The sequence below is a fragment of the Pygocentrus nattereri genome, chromosome 7 (assembly GCF_015220715.1).
Source record: "Pygocentrus nattereri isolate fPygNat1 chromosome 7, fPygNat1.pri, whole genome shotgun sequence".
Classification (NCBI taxonomy): Eukaryota; Metazoa; Chordata; class Actinopteri; order Characiformes; family Serrasalmidae; genus Pygocentrus; species Pygocentrus nattereri.
In genome coordinates this window covers 10,377,046-10,396,282 of record NC_051217.1, presented here as the reverse complement: position 1 = coordinate 10,396,282, position 19,237 = coordinate 10,377,046, and the positions used below count along the sequence as shown (strand labels likewise).

The 19,237-nt window shown below is 37.2% G+C and overlaps 1 protein-coding gene across 1 annotated transcript; it reads left to right on the top strand.

The window, feature by feature from the left end:
• The first annotated feature begins 3,553 nt into the window (after window positions 1-3,553).
• Window positions 3,554-12,644, top strand: LOC108428946 (tripartite motif-containing protein 35-like). The gene is made up of 6 exons (XM_017700742.2): window positions 3,554-4,037; window positions 4,996-5,091; window positions 5,187-5,417; window positions 9,462-9,484; window positions 9,567-9,685; window positions 11,469-12,644. Exons 1-6 carry the CDS (start codon window positions 3,636-3,638, stop codon window positions 12,053-12,055), a joined length of 1,458 nt encoding a protein of 485 aa, XP_017556231.1. The 5' UTR covers window positions 3,554-3,635; the 3' UTR covers window positions 12,056-12,644.
• The last annotated feature ends 6,593 nt before the right edge of the window (window positions 12,645-19,237 follow it).

Here is a 19,237-nt window from a genome sequence, read left to right as displayed (position 1 = left end):
CTGTGCATGTAAAGTTTAATGTCCGTGTCCACAACTGGTGAACCTTGAAGTAAGTGCATTGACTAATCTTTAAGGGGTGTCTGGATACTTTTGGACAAGAGCAGCTCCTCACCATAAACCTGCAGGCAAACATGAACACAGAAGCCCAGCAGAAGCATTCAGGCTCTCAGTGCTACGTAGTTGAACACAGAGAGAAAGTCAATGATAACTGTATAAAAATGTTTGGAGAGAATAATAGAGTGCCGAAAAGAGCTAAAGCTTATCTCCACCATCATATTCTACAGTGCTTCTGTGCCAGCATAACGGTGACAGTTGACGAGTGATTCAGCCAAAGCCTGTGATGACAATGTGTCGGTATACACACACAGTACTCACAAACACACACGCGCACACACACTCACTCAGAATACTAAACCACTGATCAAACACGGCAGGAACTGGCAATGAGAGCGGACAAGCTTGACATACTTCCTGTAAGCAGTGAATGAGACACATACCCACATTTTCTCTGTCCATCTCTCTTTCTTTTCTTCTTTCTCAAACACACATGTATGCACTCAAACACTCACTCGCTTTCCTTTGTAAGCAGTTGGGCAGCTTTAGTATGTTAGGTGCGTGAGCTGTGTGTGATGCCTGATGATAAATGAGGGGATATGGCTTTTCCCTGTATGTTCAAATGCAAAAGACCAACACAGCTTTGCAGCATCAGACAGCTGCTCCACACAGTCTGAACACACCACAGACACAACACTTCTGTGGCTGCATTTTCAGTTCCACACTAGGAAACCATCCTCAAGCACTAGTGAACAGCCAGGGCTCTTTCCTCATGTTCACTGTTTACAAACAGATTTTATTCCATTATTAACACTTTGATCCAGAGCAGTCTTGATAAGGCTGTGACACATAAGCCTTTCATGACATCTAATATAAACTTATTATAGACTTTTTGCTAACACTTCACTGTAGGTCTCATAAGGCTACATGACACCTACATAAGCTTGTCATGACAACTGACATAGACCAACAAAAATCTTTATAAATGCTTATTCCAATAGGCGTCATTATAAGGTTACATTTGCAGATTTCTATCAGAGTAAAGTAGCCTTTGACAGATGATGCCCATTGGAACAAGCATTTATAAACATTTATGTGGGGTTATATTAGTTACCATAAGTTTATGTGGGTGTCATTTAGCCTTATGAACTTTACCCAACAATAGTGTTGCTGACTTTAAGGGTTTTTCTAACATGCATCAGTTGTCATAACACTGATGACATCGAAATTGACAAAAGCAGCCTTTATGACAACTGATGCTTCATAATACATTTCAGGCATGGCTGAGCCTGGTCCTGTCCAGATCAATTAAGGTAATTAAACTTGCTTCGTTTTCCGTGAGTGCTGTCACTCAATTTTGGCCAATTAAAATTGTTATGCTCACTGATAAGTTCCACCTCTTTTTTGGCCTCCAATCATTGCTTAACAACTGTTTCTATCCATCACTGATTCAGTCATTCAGTCTGTTATCTGTGTGCCAGTGTTTGTAATTGATGCTCCAGCTGTGGTCAAAAGACACAGCTGTGGGACCTGCTAAAGTGAGTCCTTTTTAGAGTGGAGTATGTCTTTTTTACCCATGCAAAGCCAAAAACAATTTAAAACAACATCACTGTTGTCTGGAACTTTGGTACTTACAATTCTCATACAACAAAATCTAAAATGGGCTGTGTCAAAACATCAGAGCAAACATCTACCTCAGTGCATCAAAGGTAAGAAATAAATGTCCCATAAACATTTTTTCATGCTTTAGCCTATGACAAATATGTTCATGTTTTTAAGTTTGCCATGTAGTTTTCCTCATCTAAGCTGTCTGATATTATTTCAGTTATACCACCTGGACAAACATGGTCCCTTTTGTGCTTTACAGTGAAGGGTGTTTCAGTGTTGATTGGGGTTGTGTGAATCCAGCTTTAAGGCTGAAGTACACACAGTCTTGTTACTGTTTTGTATAGCCTAGTGTGGAAGCTTTGGACTTACACTGCTGCCCTAGCCCTTGAGTGCTAGTTTGATAATAATCTCTGTAAGTAAACTTAACCTTATGTTTTTGTTTTTTATATTTTTATACCATTAAAGAAGATCACACCGTAAAAAACAAAACAAGTTTTAAACAAAACAAAACAAAACAAGTTTTAACCTTAAAACCTTAAAAAGCAAGTAATCATCCAGTCTTAAATTAGTTTTCTAATCGTAACAGACAGAACAATGATCTGTGTCTTACTTATTTCAACTTCAATAAACTCAAAACGAGCTACTGTAGGGTTAGGGTTAGAGTTGTTACCCTATGTACCATAACTTTATGGTTTAGACCACACCCACCTTCCATTTGTATGCAAATTACATATATGAGTATCTGTTAGTGTCAGTGATCCCTTCTGCAGAGACTTGATGTGATTGGAACTTTTGGAAAATATTTTTTTGATTTTCTAAGTAAAAATAAGTTGACTAATCTGTTGTCCTTATTTAGAAAAAGAACTCACAGGTAAAATGAACTAGATTGAAAGGTACACAAACGATTGTGTTTGTTTGTGTTAGTTCTTCTTGTTTGTCCCAGGCGTGCACTCTGGCCTTAAGATAATAATAAGGCGGCTCTTGTATGTAATGTAAAAAATCAGATAACAATGTAGACTTTGAACTGAACATGCTTTTTTGTAGGTGATTAAAATTTTACATTTACGGCATTTGGCTGACGCTCTTATCCAGAGCGAGTTACAATTTGATCATTTTACACAGGCAGGCCAAGGTGGTGTTAGGAGTCTTGCCTAAGGACTCTTATTGGTTTAATGTAGGGTGTTTGCCCAGGTGGAGATTGAACCCCAGTCTACAGCGTAGAAGGCAGAGGTGTTAAGCACTACACTATCCCAAACCAATTTTACTTACAATGATGATTTTTTAGAGTATTTCGTAAGATTCATTTGGTAGCAAAAATAACCAGGGCTATTGACGCTATGGAGCTAGTCGAGAAACTTCTTATAGAGGCTTCCTTGTAAGATCATCGGTCTTGAACAGGTTGTATGATCTCAAACATCTGTTAATATTCTACTGTACTGCATCTGAAGGTGGGGTTTTACAATAGGCAAAAAGGCTCAACTCTGAAACGGCTCTCTTTAGAGTTGTTTTTAAACCATAGTTTCATCAGCAGTACACATCTGACCTGGGTCAGGAAACAGAACTTTGAACTTTAGCAACTGATGACTGCCTAAAGTCCAAATGTTAGTTTGTTAATAGTTGTAAATAGTTAAGACTCTTATTCATACTGGGACTCTTTAGGCTATTGTAGATCTTCATTTACTTGCTGTTTCCATTCATCTATTAATGAATGAAAGCATTTCATAAATGAATAAAACTGGTATACCAAACAAACACACAGACACACACAAAGTGAAAGAGAGCCGTTTCAGAGTTGAGCCTTTTTGCCTATTGTAAAACCCCACCTCAGATATATATAGTAGAATATTAACAGATGTTTCAGATCATATAACCTGTTCAAGACAAATAATCTTACAAGGAAGTCAAGTCTTACACAATGTCTGAAGAAACAGTTTAAGGTTCCTGACAATCAAGAACAGACTCTGGATAAAGAGATGGCAGCAGAATCACCTCTTTCTGAGAAGGACCTCTTCTGTACTCAATGCTGTAATATCTATGTGGATCCTGTGCTGCTGTCTTGCCGTCACAGCTTCTGTAAGAACTGCTGGGAGGAGTACCGGCAGACAAAGAAAACTCTCAAATGTCCTTTGTGCAGGAAACAATGTCCCAAAGGTTTTCCTCCACCTAACCTTCAACTAAAAGCGCTGTGTGACAATTTTCATCAGGAGAGAAACACTTCAGCAGTCAGATCTGAGACACTGTGCATACTGCATAAAGAGGAACTGAAGCTCTTCTGCCTGGAGGACAAACAGCCTGTGTGTGTAGTGTGTCGGGACTCTAAACTGCACAGCCGGCACAGTTTCAGACCACTGGATGAGGCAGCGTTGGAACACAGGGTGAGTAAATTGCTATAACCCAAGTGCATACACCTAAGACAATTCTGCACATGGATAAAAGCTAAAGCTAAAAAGTAATGATGTCCAATAGTACAATAAAACCAATACAATTCAATTTCTAGTGAGATTTTTACTCGAAAAAGTTGGCAAAAAGGTCTGTTTGCAGTGTATACTGTGCATCATTTCTCAAGCCATTTCACCATCCAGTACCATCAGTGATCTTATTATATATAGTTTTGATGCTGGGTTCAACCATGAATTGGGTGAGGCTGCACTTATTTCTCTATAATTCTTGAACAGTCACTTCAGTCGTGAATTCTGCTGGACTATTTAAGGTGGAACAGGAATGTTAGTTAGCTAGCTAGCTACCGAGACATTAGCTTGCTGTTCGCGATGTTTTATACTTGTTATGAAGAAAACACAATTGTGGCCATTTTATTCACTAACCACCAGTGAACATACACATACCCTCTGATGTTTCATATGTGATGTTGATGGTAAAATAGTCATAGATCTGAAGTCATGAATCTTTCTTTAAGGACTATATTGCCTTACAACACCCTGCATGTGTCCCTCTGCCATGATTAAAAATAAAAAAAGAACTAAAATGCATTTAAGCCAAAACTCTCTCATAAAACTATGAGAGCAAAACTTGTCCAACATCAGGCCATGTATACTTCATTGATTTGTGTAATAACTTTGTGAGGAAGCTTTTAGAGGTATTAAACCCTTCACTGTGAAAAACTCTTGAGTGATGGAACATTTCCCATTAAACCACTCTGAACAACTTTGTTTAGATCTCCATTTAATTGTGCAGAATTTTTGAAAACTCAGTGTTCCCCTTGAACAGAAAAACTGCTATCTCTCTTAATACCTTAACAGATTTTCACATTTTTTGTTCTTTTTACAATGATAGAAAATAAGAAATGGTTTAATAGTACACACTTTATCATTCCAGGAAGAGCTTCGGGCCAAACTGAAACCCTTGCAAGAGAAGCTTCATTCGTTTTTGAAGGCAAAACTGATTTGTGATCAAACTGCACAACACATTATGGTGAGAAAATGAATACATTACGAGGCAATGAGTGATGCAATGGATCAATTAGCTCAACAAATTGTACAAGTAGATGATAATGTTTTGCACAATAGAGCCAAGCTGAACACACAGAGAGAAGAATTAAGGAGGAGTTCGAGAAACTTCACCAGTTTCTACGAGATGAGGAAGAAAACAGTTTATCTGCGCTGAGGACCGAAGTGAGGGTGAAAAGCCAAATAACAAAGAAGACTACCAGCAGCATAAACCATGAGATTCTGAATCTTTCAGAAACAATCACATCCACACATGAGGACTTAGCATCTGAAGACATCTTGTTTCTTAAGGTATTATGTTGTTCATGACGTGAGAGCTACAATGCTGAGTGTACTTTGTTGTTTTGGCTCTGGACTCCAGCACACTGAATTTGAAACGAAACTATGATAGTGGGGTTAAAATACAGGATGTAAACATTTGTGGACACTCCTTCTTATTAGTGAATTCAGCAGCATTAAGCTGCATTTACTGCTGGCACAGGAGCTCAAATGCACACACAGCTTGTATAGTCTCCATAGAAAGTGTTAACAAAAGAACAGGTTGATCTGAACCAGCCGCACATGAGCCTAACTCGGCATTTACACACTGCTCCAGAGCTTTGATGGACGTGAACGCACACAGCCCCTCTTCAGCTGGCCACATGCAGGCGTTAACAAAGACACTCCCTGTGTCATTAAATCACGTCAAATTTTAGTAACCAAAAACCAAATTTGTTTTATACATATATATATATATATATATATATATATATATATATATATATATATATATATATACACACACACACACACACACACACACACACACACACACACAATTCAGAGGCTGTAAAACGATCTTGATGCATCTTTTTTTTCTATACAGGATTTCTTTTTTCTCACTGTGTGACAACCGGGTATTTTCAGAGCAAAGTATTTGTAATGACCCATAATGAACTTATTTCCAATATCTTTTACTAATAAATCAAATGGAAGCAATATGGCAAGCCCACTGAAAGACATTCATTCACTGCTCTTCTTTGGAGTACATGACGCAGACTGCCACTCACCTTTGATAAAATCCCCTGTTACAGTGAAATACGCTTCTGTGACTCTACATTTGAGTTAGATTTCTAGGTAAAAATAAAATTATCCTCATTTGCAGTAAAACAAAGATACAGTTTCAACAAAAAATGATCTTAAAGGCTGTAATTAATGTAGCCTATAACTGCTAGTTCACATAGCTAGTAGCTGACGAAAAAAGCAAAGAGAGAGGTTTAATACATAATTTATACATAATTTGGAGTCGAATAGACTTATTTACATTTTTAATCACTCCAGCTGGTTTCCTGATGCATTTAATCTGCAACACAAAACTGCCAAACACTAAAAAAAGCAAATAAAACTGAAGTCATTGTCAGATTTTTGTTAAAAAGACCATTCGGGTTGCGATCCCTGCTTTAGCTTTTAATGTAGTGTGCTGCCACAGACTGTCTGGGCGCTGCACTTCTGGACCTTGCAAAGTTCTGCCTTTTTGCACTACGTTATCAATTAATTTAGAAAATCAAATTGACATTTGTGAATTGATTCAGAATCATCCACGTCCGCATTGCGATGTATCCAAGGCCACATTTATACAGCAAGTAAAAGTGGCCCAAATAAATTTTTTTTTCCTCATATGTGACACAGATGTGTCATCTATGTGTCAGTGTGAACAGCAAAAACTGAATCTGACATTTTCAATTCTGATTATATACACTTTTATATGTGATACTGAAATCGATACGTATCCAATCTGCAGCGATGCGACTCAGTCTGAACAGCCAAATCGGAATTCATGCGACTTTTAGGTCAGTCCAACTCGACCTTCGTCATCATTTCGCACTGCTAAGGCTCATAAACAGTTAGGCTGATGTTTCTGTACCAAAAAAAAAATTAGAAGAGACTCTTCGCAGACGCTCCCTGTTTGAAGAGGTTTCGAACGAAATGGCTAAACATGGCCAGAGTAGACAGAGGCTACAGCATTTAAAGAATCCAGCAACACGAATCAAAGAAGTGGCCAATTAACGCACCCTTTTTATGGCGAACTCGGTTGATGAGTCCTGCTGTCATCCACTGGAACTTCATAATAGCTCCTTTGATGCTGGCGAAGACACTGAAAGACTATGAAGTACTATATAGAAGAATACTTCCAATCCTGAAGGGAAACTATTCAACTGATTAAGATACAAAGACTACCACAACATTCAGTCACAAAGTAATTCTCTCAAACATTAAGGAAAAACTGTTTCTGGAAAAAACATCCCTGGTAAGCCTTAAGAACATAAAGTCCAAGCAACAGCTTGCTAGAAACAATGTTAAAAAGCCTTAAAGAGTTCTGAGCCTTAAAATTAGTACAGATAGTTGACATGAAGATGATCTAATCCAACAGAATGAGAACGAAAAAAGAAAAAATAGAAAATAGAATAACAGAATTGCCCAACTAACACACCAGTAGGACAAATGCTGTATAGAGAAACACAAGGCCACTCACAGACCTTAAAACTCTGGCCGTTCACCTTTCAATAAGACAACAGTAGCATCCCAATTCAGGTGCTGCGTCCTTCGGAGGCTGCATTTGAAGACCGATTGAGTCACAGGTGCAATTAGGCTGTCCCATTTCGAAGGCTCCAACTGTGCACTTTTCCATGGCAACGAAGGATCCAATGGGTAGATCTTTTGCCAGCCATCTTATGCAGAGGTTCATTGCATGCCAATGAAGATTCAAGAACATGACGACATCAGCAGAGGAGCAACAGCCAGCTGAGGAGTATACTTTAATGTACATACTGGGTGAACTGATTCGAACAGCTGACAATACAAATGTTTAAAAAAGCCAAGTCTGAAGCAAAACTTATGCTAACATTTCATTTTAGGGAGCAAGGAGCAGACAGAGAGAAGCATCTCCAGCTCTAATAAATGAAAAAAATAAAAATAAAATCAAAGTTTCTGGCTCTGTCTTTAAATAACTTGACAAAAGCAGTGTTTTGTGACACACCAGTACAGGCGGGAACAGCCGTGCTGTGACACAAACAGGAAATCCGCCATAGAGTAGACTGCTTCAAAATTGGTGTGACCAAGTCAGTCACCACATTAGAACCCTACAGAGCATGCATTTCACTAACTGAAGACCAGATACAAAGCAACAAATGTTTAAAATGAGCAGAACTGAAAACGGCTGCATTACAGGCCTGGTAGAGCATCAAGTGACTCCTTCAGACAGTCATCAACTGCCAAGGAATTGTGACCAGTTTTCACAATATTTTTTAAAGGGTGGGTTTATATATTTTTAAGCCAGAACACTTTTTGAAATAATTGGCAAAATCCTCACTTTCTGACAGCTGTCAATAAAATATGCACTCAGAGGAAAAATCTGGTCCTTGTTGCTGCAAATGGCTCTGTGAACAGGAGAAAAGACAAGTGAAGTGGCCCATCCGACATTTAACTAATCAAGAGAAGAGAGCACCTTCTTTCTCATCTAACAGTCAGGATGAGGAGGTGTGTCCACTTGCCATTGGTCAATTATGTTGCACATACAGAGTAACAGCAGGGAGCAAGAGGCTGTAGCTAAGTATCCTGTTTTCTGGTTAGTTCTTCTAAGCAAATACTACCAAGAATGCCATTCAATGTTTTACAGTGCCAAACATACCAAGAAAATACAGAGGAACAGAAACTGAAAAGAAAAAGACCCAGAGCAAATCCAAGAATTAACATTGTATGGCTTTCCAATGCTGGAGGAAGCTAAGGGAGAGCTAAGGGTGTGAAGAGAGATGCTGGCCTTGATCTGTATCTCCTAGACAGGTAATTATTTAGCAATTTTGCTCAGCTTGTCAAGCTATCAAAGGGCAAAAAACAACAATGTTAGCACCAGCATTTAGGCATTCCAACGTCTGAGTTTTGGAGGCGAGGCTTTGGAGGGAGCTTTCTTGTTTTAAGTTTCAAAATAGCTTCACTAAAACTGCCAAAACCAATGACCCTTTCTTTGAGATTAATGTGCGTTTATGCAATTACTTGTGTCCCACTGAAATAGGGAGACAATGTAAAAAAGGCTGTGATTCCTATATGGCTCATCCATACAGTTGGAAATTCTTTCAAATTAAAGTTGAATTCCGTACTGTAACTTCAACATCACTGTCTCATTTCAAATTCAAATTCAGGAGCCAGGGCAATAAGAATTGTGCCACTATCCAATCACTTCATGACAGCACAGTGCAATAGTGTTTGGTTCACTGTTGCAATCTTATCAAACAGAAATTCATCACTCCTCTGTAAAAGATCAAGGTGATAAAATACTTGTTTTGTTCCCTTCATATACAGAACTACAAAGCTACAGTGGGAAGGTAAGAGACAAGCCTCTTTCTGTAACCTGACACCTTCTGAGTCACTTTCAACAGCAGAACTGACTCCTGAATGTTATTCCAGAACTGAGTCTAAGCTCAAGGATCCGGAGATCCTCTCTGGAGCTCTGATTGATGTGGCAAAGCATCTGGGCAACCTGAAGTTCAGAGTGTGGGAGAAGATGAAAGATATAATCAAATACAGTAAGTTCTATAGGCAGGTAATGATTTTAATGTCTTTGAACTCGGTTTGTTGACACACATGCTATATTACTGTTTAAAATATGGAATCATGTGTCAGTTTTGTTATTTTCAGTGCAACAATAACTTTGTGTAGATTTAAATTAGAAATAAGGCATCCAAGGAGGTTTTAGCCAATACTTGGAGTATTTTGGTAAAATTAAGAAGGTGAACAAAAGTTTAACAACTTGTCTTGAACAATCATAGTGTATTTCCACATACAATGTATTTGTCAAATTATCTTCAAGATTTGATCACTTTGGAAACTACAACATAGTGATATTCTGTATATTAATTTGATTAAAGTTATATTCTATATAGTTTTACAGAATAATTAGATGCTATATAGTTTTCTTAGTCATTCTGGACAGCACTGTGCAATAATTCGAAATTTCCAGTCAAAATGGCCATGAAGTACATGTTTATCACTTTTATGCATAAAGAAAAAATGGAAAAAAAATGAAAACATGGTTGGACAGAAACAACAACTAAATACCTTTTTCAGTATTAAATGTGTTCACTCTTCATCTATATTACAGCTTCCATTCTTTTCAGACTTGCTTTCAGCTTTTCACAGAAATGTGTAGGGATATTTTTCCACACCTCCAAAGTTCAGTCATTTTTTTCATTCTCCCATCAAATCAATCCAAAACACATTGAGTGATGCTGAGGTCTGGACTGGGTGGTCAGTCTGTTATACTGAGAACACCTGTAGTTTATGCTTGATTTGAAAATATTATTCTTTCTTTGTATATTTTCTGAGTAAGGGCTTCTTGACAACTACAAACCCTTTCCATGTTGTCTTCTCAGAGTGGAAGGATGGACAGAAACACCTGTGGATTTTTTTTTTTTTAAAGATCAGAAGCAGATTTTTTAGATTAGAGTGGGGCTTAATTTTCAAAGATGAAAGCTTTAAGCATTTATCTGTTATTCTGACAGTTTTGGTGATCTTGGACATTCTTCTGTTTTCAGGAGTCTTATTTTCTATATATTTTTAACATTTAATATTTTTTATTAAATTGAAATTAAATAAAATTTATTTAACTTTAATATTTTTTTAATTGGAAACTTTTTTTAACTTATTTTATCTGAGCTTCCCCTTCTTTATGCAAGCGAGTTGTCTGACTATAAATTCAATAACTGAAGGGTGGTCTACATACTGAGAATGAGCATGTTTGATCTGCTGATTTGCAGTGACTGAATATAGAAGGGCTTTCAGAATGAAAACCTTCATTAATCACAGGTACTAAACTCGCAAAGCTCTATTTGGTGGCCTACAGTTATGGACTTGCTACTACTGTTTATCTGAAGGTGAAAGTTTTGTGGCTTATCAGGTCTTGGATGGTTGTTAGGGGTCAGGTTTGGTTTTAGATATCATTTTTTTTCCTCACTTATTTTCCTTTGCCATTGTCTTTTCTTACGCAATTGTATTTTATTTTTAATCTTCTGTGAAATATCTCCTGAAAAACTAATAATCTGAATGGATGCTTTAACAGAAAATTAAATGAAATTAAATTTAATTAAATTAAATAAGGATAGTCTTTTGCACAATATCGCAAAACTCAAGGTTTTTTTCTTATATAGTTTTCTACTGTTTACTACTATGGAAACCTGTGAAATTGCACAGGAACCACATTTTAAAATAATTTTGCACACTTACCTGCAACCAGCTTTATATAATTAAATGCATTTTCAACAATAATGTTTGAGCTGTAGTTTTGTAGTAACATTTTGTCCCTTTCTCTAGCTCCTGTGATTTTAGACTCCAACACTGCACACGAATGCCTCGCCATCTCTGATGATCTGACCAGCTTTGTATGTACATATGAGTCCCAGCAGCTCCCTGAAAACCCAGAGAGATCTGGCCATTATCTGTGGGTCCAGGGATCTGAGGGCTTTCACTCAGGAATGCACTGCTGGGATGTTGATGTGGAAAATTGTGAACAGTGGTCTATAGGTGTTGTAACAGGGTCTATGAAAAAGGGTAAGGCTTTCTTCAGCGGTGGCATATGGAAATGCCATTACAAGAACATTCTGTATGGATCCAGTTCCTCTGGAAGTCCCACCACTTTCCTCAGAGTGAGGGAGAGCCTGAGGAAGATCAGAGTGGAGCTGGACTTTGATAAAGGACAAGTCTCGTTTTGGAATTTCATCAGCGGCCGCCATCTACAAACTTTCCTATACACGTTTACAGAGACGGTCTTCCCGTACTTCTGTAATCAGTGTAAACATCATCCACTGAAGATTCTCCCGAAGGAGATCTCTGTAGTAATACAGTGGCCTAAGTACAGGAAAGAGGAACTAGCTTACCTGACTACAGACTCTTCTGCTTAATTTAATGCACTCTTAAAAAAAGTTGGTGGGAGGTAAAACATGATAGTACTGGTTAATATTTTTCCTACCTGCTGGTGCATGGTGATGTAATAACTCTCACCCACTTCCAGAGTGTGTTCTTAATTTTGATTAAATCTTGATGGAAGGTTGCCGAAAAACAACAAATGTTAACTTTTAAATGTAGTATAGAACCTCATTGAACCAAGGATTGCAACACAAAATATAGCAATTTTCCTTTTATCCAAAAGAGTAATGTTGGCAAAGACAAAAAGAAAAAAATCATGTGTCAGTGCAACAATAACTTTGTGTAGATTTAAATTAGAAATAAGGCATCCAAGGTGGTTTTTGCCAATACTTTGTATATATGAAATATTTGTATATATGAAAAAAAATGTTTATAATGCCCTACATGCACAGTAGTATACAACAGTATAAACAGTTTTTTTGCTGTTTTACCATGTAAAAATTATTTGGTATAAAACTAAAATAAAAACATAACTGTGCCCATAACGTTTTGCACAGGCCACATTTTATGTTTATTTTTTTCCCTCATCTGTTAAATTCAGCAAATAAACATTTGTCAATTAACATGAGCAGAAGTGTGTTCTCTGTAGAGGACTTGTGCCTTTTCACCCACTAAGACAAGCATCAAAACATCATTTGAACAAGGGTGGATATGATGGCACCTCATCGCCACAAATGTATTTAAATAAATTTAAAATAATAATAAAAAAAAGGTCATGACCTCATCTCCAATCTATTGTAAAGCAAATGTAGGTGTTGGTCAGAATATTCATAACCACTGTGTGTAATAATTTTCTGTGAGAGAGCTTTTAGAGGCATTAAACACATTTCTCGTTTGTATTACCACTGCTATGAACAACTGATTATCTAGTATGGTGCTTCACCTCAAATCTCTCAGAATCACCATTTAACATTTTTACTATGTGGGAATTTAGGGTGGAAAAAAATATTTTAATTCCTAGCTATGAGTGCACATTCATAAGAAAGACAGGCACTGGACAGTAGAAGGAAAGATTTGACACATTTCTGTAGCTGTGTTTATGGCTGTCATTTTAGAAAACAGTTATTCACTCGTGTCATTTCATCCACAAACTGCTATCATCAGTCAGGAACAGGAACACTATATTAATCTGGATCATGGTATGGCATTTTCTCTGTGCGTTTACCCTCAGTTTTGCTTATAGTAGGGTTGTTACTGTGTGTGTGTGTGTGTGTGTGTGTGTGTGTGTGTGTGTGTGTGTGTGTGTGTGTTTATTTGCCACATTTACAGATGAAAACAGAGTTATGAACTGAGTGACATGCTTCAGAGATGACTACTGTTTTTCAATTTCACATACTACACACTTACATGTCCATTTTGACCAGATTTCAACATATTTAAACTCATGTGTAATCAATATTTGAAAATCGTTCTTGTCTTGTCAAACTCTTACTCTCATGTCACTAAGCAACATGGCTGTCTGGCATGAACGGGAGTGAAATGACAACAGCAGCTCTGCAGAGCCTGATGAAAGGGTACTTAGATCGATCTGCATTCAGAAAGATTGAGACAGTTAGGACTACCACATGGGGATCTGCATCAGGCCAGACACTTTAGAGACACAGAGTTTCTTTTTGTTCATTCTGTCACTCACTCATGTAGACTCTGTCTCTTTAGTAGCCAATAATAAGAGGCAGTTGCACCATGCAGTAATGCAAGTTTTTTAAAAAAAGTTGCTGCTGTGTTTGAGTAATGTGATCTAATTTACATTCCCACTGACTGTACCCTAATTACACTTCCAAAACAAAAGGTAGCAAGACTTCCTTTTCTTGTCGATTCATTTCCATTTGTTATTCAATAAAATATAAATCAAAAGAACCTGAGCTGAGCAGCAGGGTTGCAGCTGAACGGGCTGCAGAACCCTCAGATTTTAGTCCTGTTTAAATGCAACTGCTAAAAACAATAACAGAAAAATAACAGAACTTTAAAATATTATGAGTATAGCAAAGACCCATATGTGCTTTTTGTAAGGTGGAGTATCGTATGTTTATTTTGTTTGATTTATAGGAATCGTTCTACCGAATTAGATCAAAAATATTTTGTTTTAAATGATGCTATACCTCAATTATATTTATTCTATTAAAACAAATGATGGAATATTCAATACTGTCACTGTTTAACTGTTGAAGATATGTGGTACACAACATTTTTCATTAAAGCACATAAAAGTTTACTGAATCACAGAAAATGTGTCTTGATGGTGACAGTTCGTCACACACACTGACTTTCAGGTTTTGGGACACATATGCTCCAAAACAGTGGGATCTAACTGCTCATCAAGAGGCCATGAGGGACAGGGATGCAATGTGGCTAAAATAAGGCTCCGCTCTGTACTAAAACTGTTTTGGTAGGGATGTAAAAATATAGGACAGCAAGTTTTTATTTTGTTTAAAAATGTAAATCATGAAAAATAAAGCCTTTCATATTAATGCTAAAAAAAGGCCAACCACCTCCCAATAGAAGGTACCCTATAAATAATGATTTATTTAGCTTATTACTATCTCAATTATTGCTTTGGGTTTAAATAGATCATAAACCTCACAAATTTCTAAGATATGAATACTTTTGTTTTTTAGTCTTTTTGATTTAAGTAAAAAAAATCAGTAGAACTGTCCATATATTCAAAATCCAGTGTTCTAATAATATTACTATTAGCACATCAGCTGTTGCTGTCATGGTTAGTGTACACCTGTATCTTATTGCCTTTCAGTAAACAATTCAAATGAGAAAAGAAAAAAAAAAACTAGTATTTAGCATGATGTCACTGTGCTGTCATGGATATGCTGCTAAAAATGTCAGCACCCCCAACTTGAAACATCTTCCTGCATACCTGAGCACCAGAGTTAGGTATGAGGTTGAGGTTAAAGCTGGGGTTAGAGTGAAAGTTAGGTTTAGGGCAAGATTAATTTAAATTAAGGTCAATCTAAGAGATTTAGTTAAATACAAATTAATGGCATGGAAATCTTAGACAAAGCATCTACAGGGCTATCCAAATATTGAAAAAAGTGTTACCAAAAGTTTTGCTGTCCAGGAAACAGAGGTCTGAAGCTCTATTAGTCAAAATCAAGCTAAACTTTATTTATATAGTGTTTTTTACTACAGGTTTTGTCACAAAAAAGCTTTACAGAAAAATCCAGGTCCTAGCACCCATGAGCAAGCCAGTGGCAAGGAAAAACTCCATAAGAGCAGGAGGACGAAACCTTGAGAGGAACCAAGACTCAAAAGGGAACCCATCCTCCACTATCTGACACCACACAGCAAAATATTAGAGCCCCATAATTTTACCAGACGAGGTCCGGTAATATCATTTGTAAAGGATTGGACTGGATGATCTGTACTCCCAATTACTTCAGATCACAGGCCCCAACCCCCTCCTGCACATTTTTGTTTACTTGCTCTTCAACTCAGGAAGGGCTTCTTAATTAGCTGCTTCCAGTTAACACCAGACAGAATAGCATCAGGGTAGCAAAAGTGGTCTTATTCAACTTAAGGAATGCTGCAACCTAACCAGATGGGGATCATTCAGGTCCAGAAAGTAAAAATCCTCCTCAGTATTTTGTCACAAACTCTAGTTTTGAGCTCTATTGAGAAAAGCCAGACTGTAGGAACAAAATCTCAAGGAGGATTTTTATTTTCTGGACCTGAACTTTTCCATCTCTGTGCCCAACAACGCAGAAACTGATTTGCCTCGCAAGATGTACTTATAATGTTTTCTTCGCTTTCTAATTAGACCATCAGCATAAATGCAGTGTAAATGTAGACTACAGTAGTCATATTTTGAACTTTTTTTTGAACACCATTAAGCCTTGCCTTCCAGTCACTGAAAAACAAGGTAGTGTTGTTTATTATTGGGTTTTCTCATTACCATGACTTTGATTCAAACAAGATTGCTATTACTGAAGGAGCTCCCATGTTTGATAAACTATAGAAGGTAATTTGTTCCAGAATTATTACACCACAAATTTGGCACAGATTAAATCATGGCTCTCACCAGTAATCACTTCAGTTACTGCACCTCCTCATGTAAACCAAATCCAGCTCAAATAGGGCTTAATATTACATGTGCGTTTCATAAGAACAAAAGTGAAAAAACAATGTATTGAACTTGCTTGGTTCAAAAGTAAGTAAACTAAAAACTGAGTAGGTGTGATATTGTATTCATGTTGAAATTATGCACATAGCAGAATCAAGAAAGTTCAGTGCATCACTTTCGTCAGTATGTGACTGAAGATTTAAAAGTTTGTGGAATAAGGCTTACTCCGCAGTGCAGGCAGAACACCAGCAGCACTGAAAGGACAGGTTAAGGTTAAATCCTGTCAACACAAGTCACAAGGAAAGCATACTTGTTCACAGCCAACATCGGATTTGTGAAGCAAATATATTAAATCCCTAGCTGTCACCTTGCCCAGTAGCTGGTAAAGGTTCTGGCAATTGGACAAATCAAGATTTTACCTGCAGTCACTATTTCCAGAACAGATGACCATTATTTTGCCAGCAGGTCATGATGCACATAGATGCCTAATTTCAGAGCCACACAAAGTGCACTATAATTACACATTTCATAATTTAAACCCACCACAGTGATGGCTTACTTACAAGAGTGCTAGGCTGTAAAAAAGTTTAGTTAAAAAAATAGTTGAGCTATTCTTAGGTCATAGAGGTGTTTACTATGCCCAGTAAGGGCAAACATGCATCATACCTACTCTAGTGTCATACTCAAATATGTTAAAGAGGGTATTGCCAGCATCTCAGTGTATCGCTGGACACAGATTAGGAAAGATAAGGTTAAAAAAAGGGACTAGATCCCTTTCTGTAACATTGAACATTAAACATGTGCATCAAGCTTATGAATGTTTACATTTACATTTACAGCATTTAGCAGATGCTCTTATGCAGAGCAGAAGTGCTTTGTCTATCTAGAGAAAGTATCTTTGCTAATTATCAATAAGTTAGAGAGAAAGACAGTCCTGAGCTCAGGTACTGCTAGAAACAAAAAATCACTGTTGATACAGAGCGAAAAGGTGCAGAGTTGAACACAGAACAATACAATGCAATGCAGTGCAATACAATACAATACAATAAAGTAAACTACAATACACAGTGCAGTACAATAAAATATAATACCTAAGTGCAGCACAATATATTGCAATCAATACTTAATTCAATGCTCATTTAAGTGCTGTGTAAAGAGATGAGTCTTCAGTCCACGTTTGAAGACAGCAAGAGACTCTGCTGTTCGGACAGCCAGTGGGAGTTCATTCCACTGCTTGGGTGCCAGTACGGAGAACATTCTCGACGCTTGTCTTCCACGGGCCTTGAAGGATGGCGGGTCAAGCCAAGCTGTACTCGAAGCTCGAAGGGCTCGTGGTACAGTTCGAGATTTCACTCATTTTCATATTTCATTTCATTTTTGGCTTTGTAGGCAAGCATTAGGGTTTTAAATCTGATGTGTGCAGATACAGGAAGCCAGTGAAGGGAGCGCAACAGTGGGGTGACGTATGGGAATTCCTCCACTGCCTCCACAAAGGTGTACATTTTATAAAAACAAAGGCACTCATAGGAGGTAAATGATAAAACCTTTCCTGGTCAAGCTAAGGAATTCCAATAGGTCTTAACATAGCTTTATATAGCCACAAAAACGTCAGCACAAAGAACATGTGAACTCAGTAACCCATGTACTGCCTTTTGCCAAGCTCTCAGATCTTGATCTTCTTAATCTCTTTGTGATTCACTGGTGTTGGCACTTGGTCCTGATCATTTGGGAATATCTCGCATTGCCAGTGAACGCTGAGCAAAAGTCTGTCTGAAAGGTTTCTTTTGAAATCTTCTTTCAAATTTGTACCTTTCAATATAAGTTCCAGTTGAAACTCCCAGCTACCCCCCGATTTGTCTGGCTAAAAAGTGAAGAAAAAGCTGTGGTCTGACGCCAACAAAAGCGCAGAGTGATTTCTCACACAAATATGTGCACACACACACACACATAGAGCACTCCTGTCTGAGAGGAATTAATTAACAGGTTCCATTAGACGACTGATTTCGTTAGCATATATTGTCCTGATTGTCACATAGAGAGAGTGAAAGTGTATGAGCGAGTAATAAGCTGATTGCAGTGTGCTTCAGTAAATAAAACACACTCAGTTTTCAGTAGAGTGTGCCAGAACACAAAGAACAAGAAAGAAAGTGCGCATAAGGAGCAGTGAGTGGAGTCATTATTGATTATGTTATAAATCTTCACACTTTTTTGATGATTAACTAATTAAATAGGGAGTTTTCATAAAAGGCCAAACATCAAAAATAGACTTGGCCATTTGAACAAACAAAATAAGGCAAGAACAAAGCAGGCATAGCCTTTCAACAACACAAATACTGAAAAAACAGGGAAGCCTTATAACACTAAAAAAGTGCATATAAATAGGCTTGACACTGTTTGCTATTCCATTAAAAATGGGTGTTCTCAAAATTCATTAATTGGTAGATAATCATTTTTATATATAACTATCTATTAGTATCAATAGATCAAATGAATTGGATATCTGAGATAAAGCGAGAATATATTCTATCCAATCCTGGCACCAATGTAGCCTGAAACAGCACATAGTTGCACTGTGTGACATATCGTAGTTGCTGTAGTAGTGTGCTTGAGTAGTTTGAGCATGATAGCCTACTCTTCAATACTTAAGTTTATAAAACACTAATTTTAAAGCATAGTATTTTTCCATGGAAAAAAATGGATGTATCAGCATTGACCAACATCTGAAGCTTCATTGTCATTTTTAGTACCAGCAAGTAAAATTGGTTGTCATGCTGTGTTTAACAATTACATAATGTGTCATTTGATGACATTGGATTATTTATACCATTTGCTTGTATTGAAAAACAATCAGAAGGGGAAAAAATTACCAACAATATTACATTACAACTATACTGTCTATATTACATCACAGCTTGTTACAGTCCCACTGCAGATCTTTTTTATTTGGTGAATTTAACACTGTTTTGCTAAAATATTAAGAAAGTAAGTTAAATAAGAAACTATAAATAGAAGAGTTCAAAGTTTATCTTGCAATAGACTCAACATAAAACAGCGTACTACTCAGAGACAAGAAAAGCATTAAAAT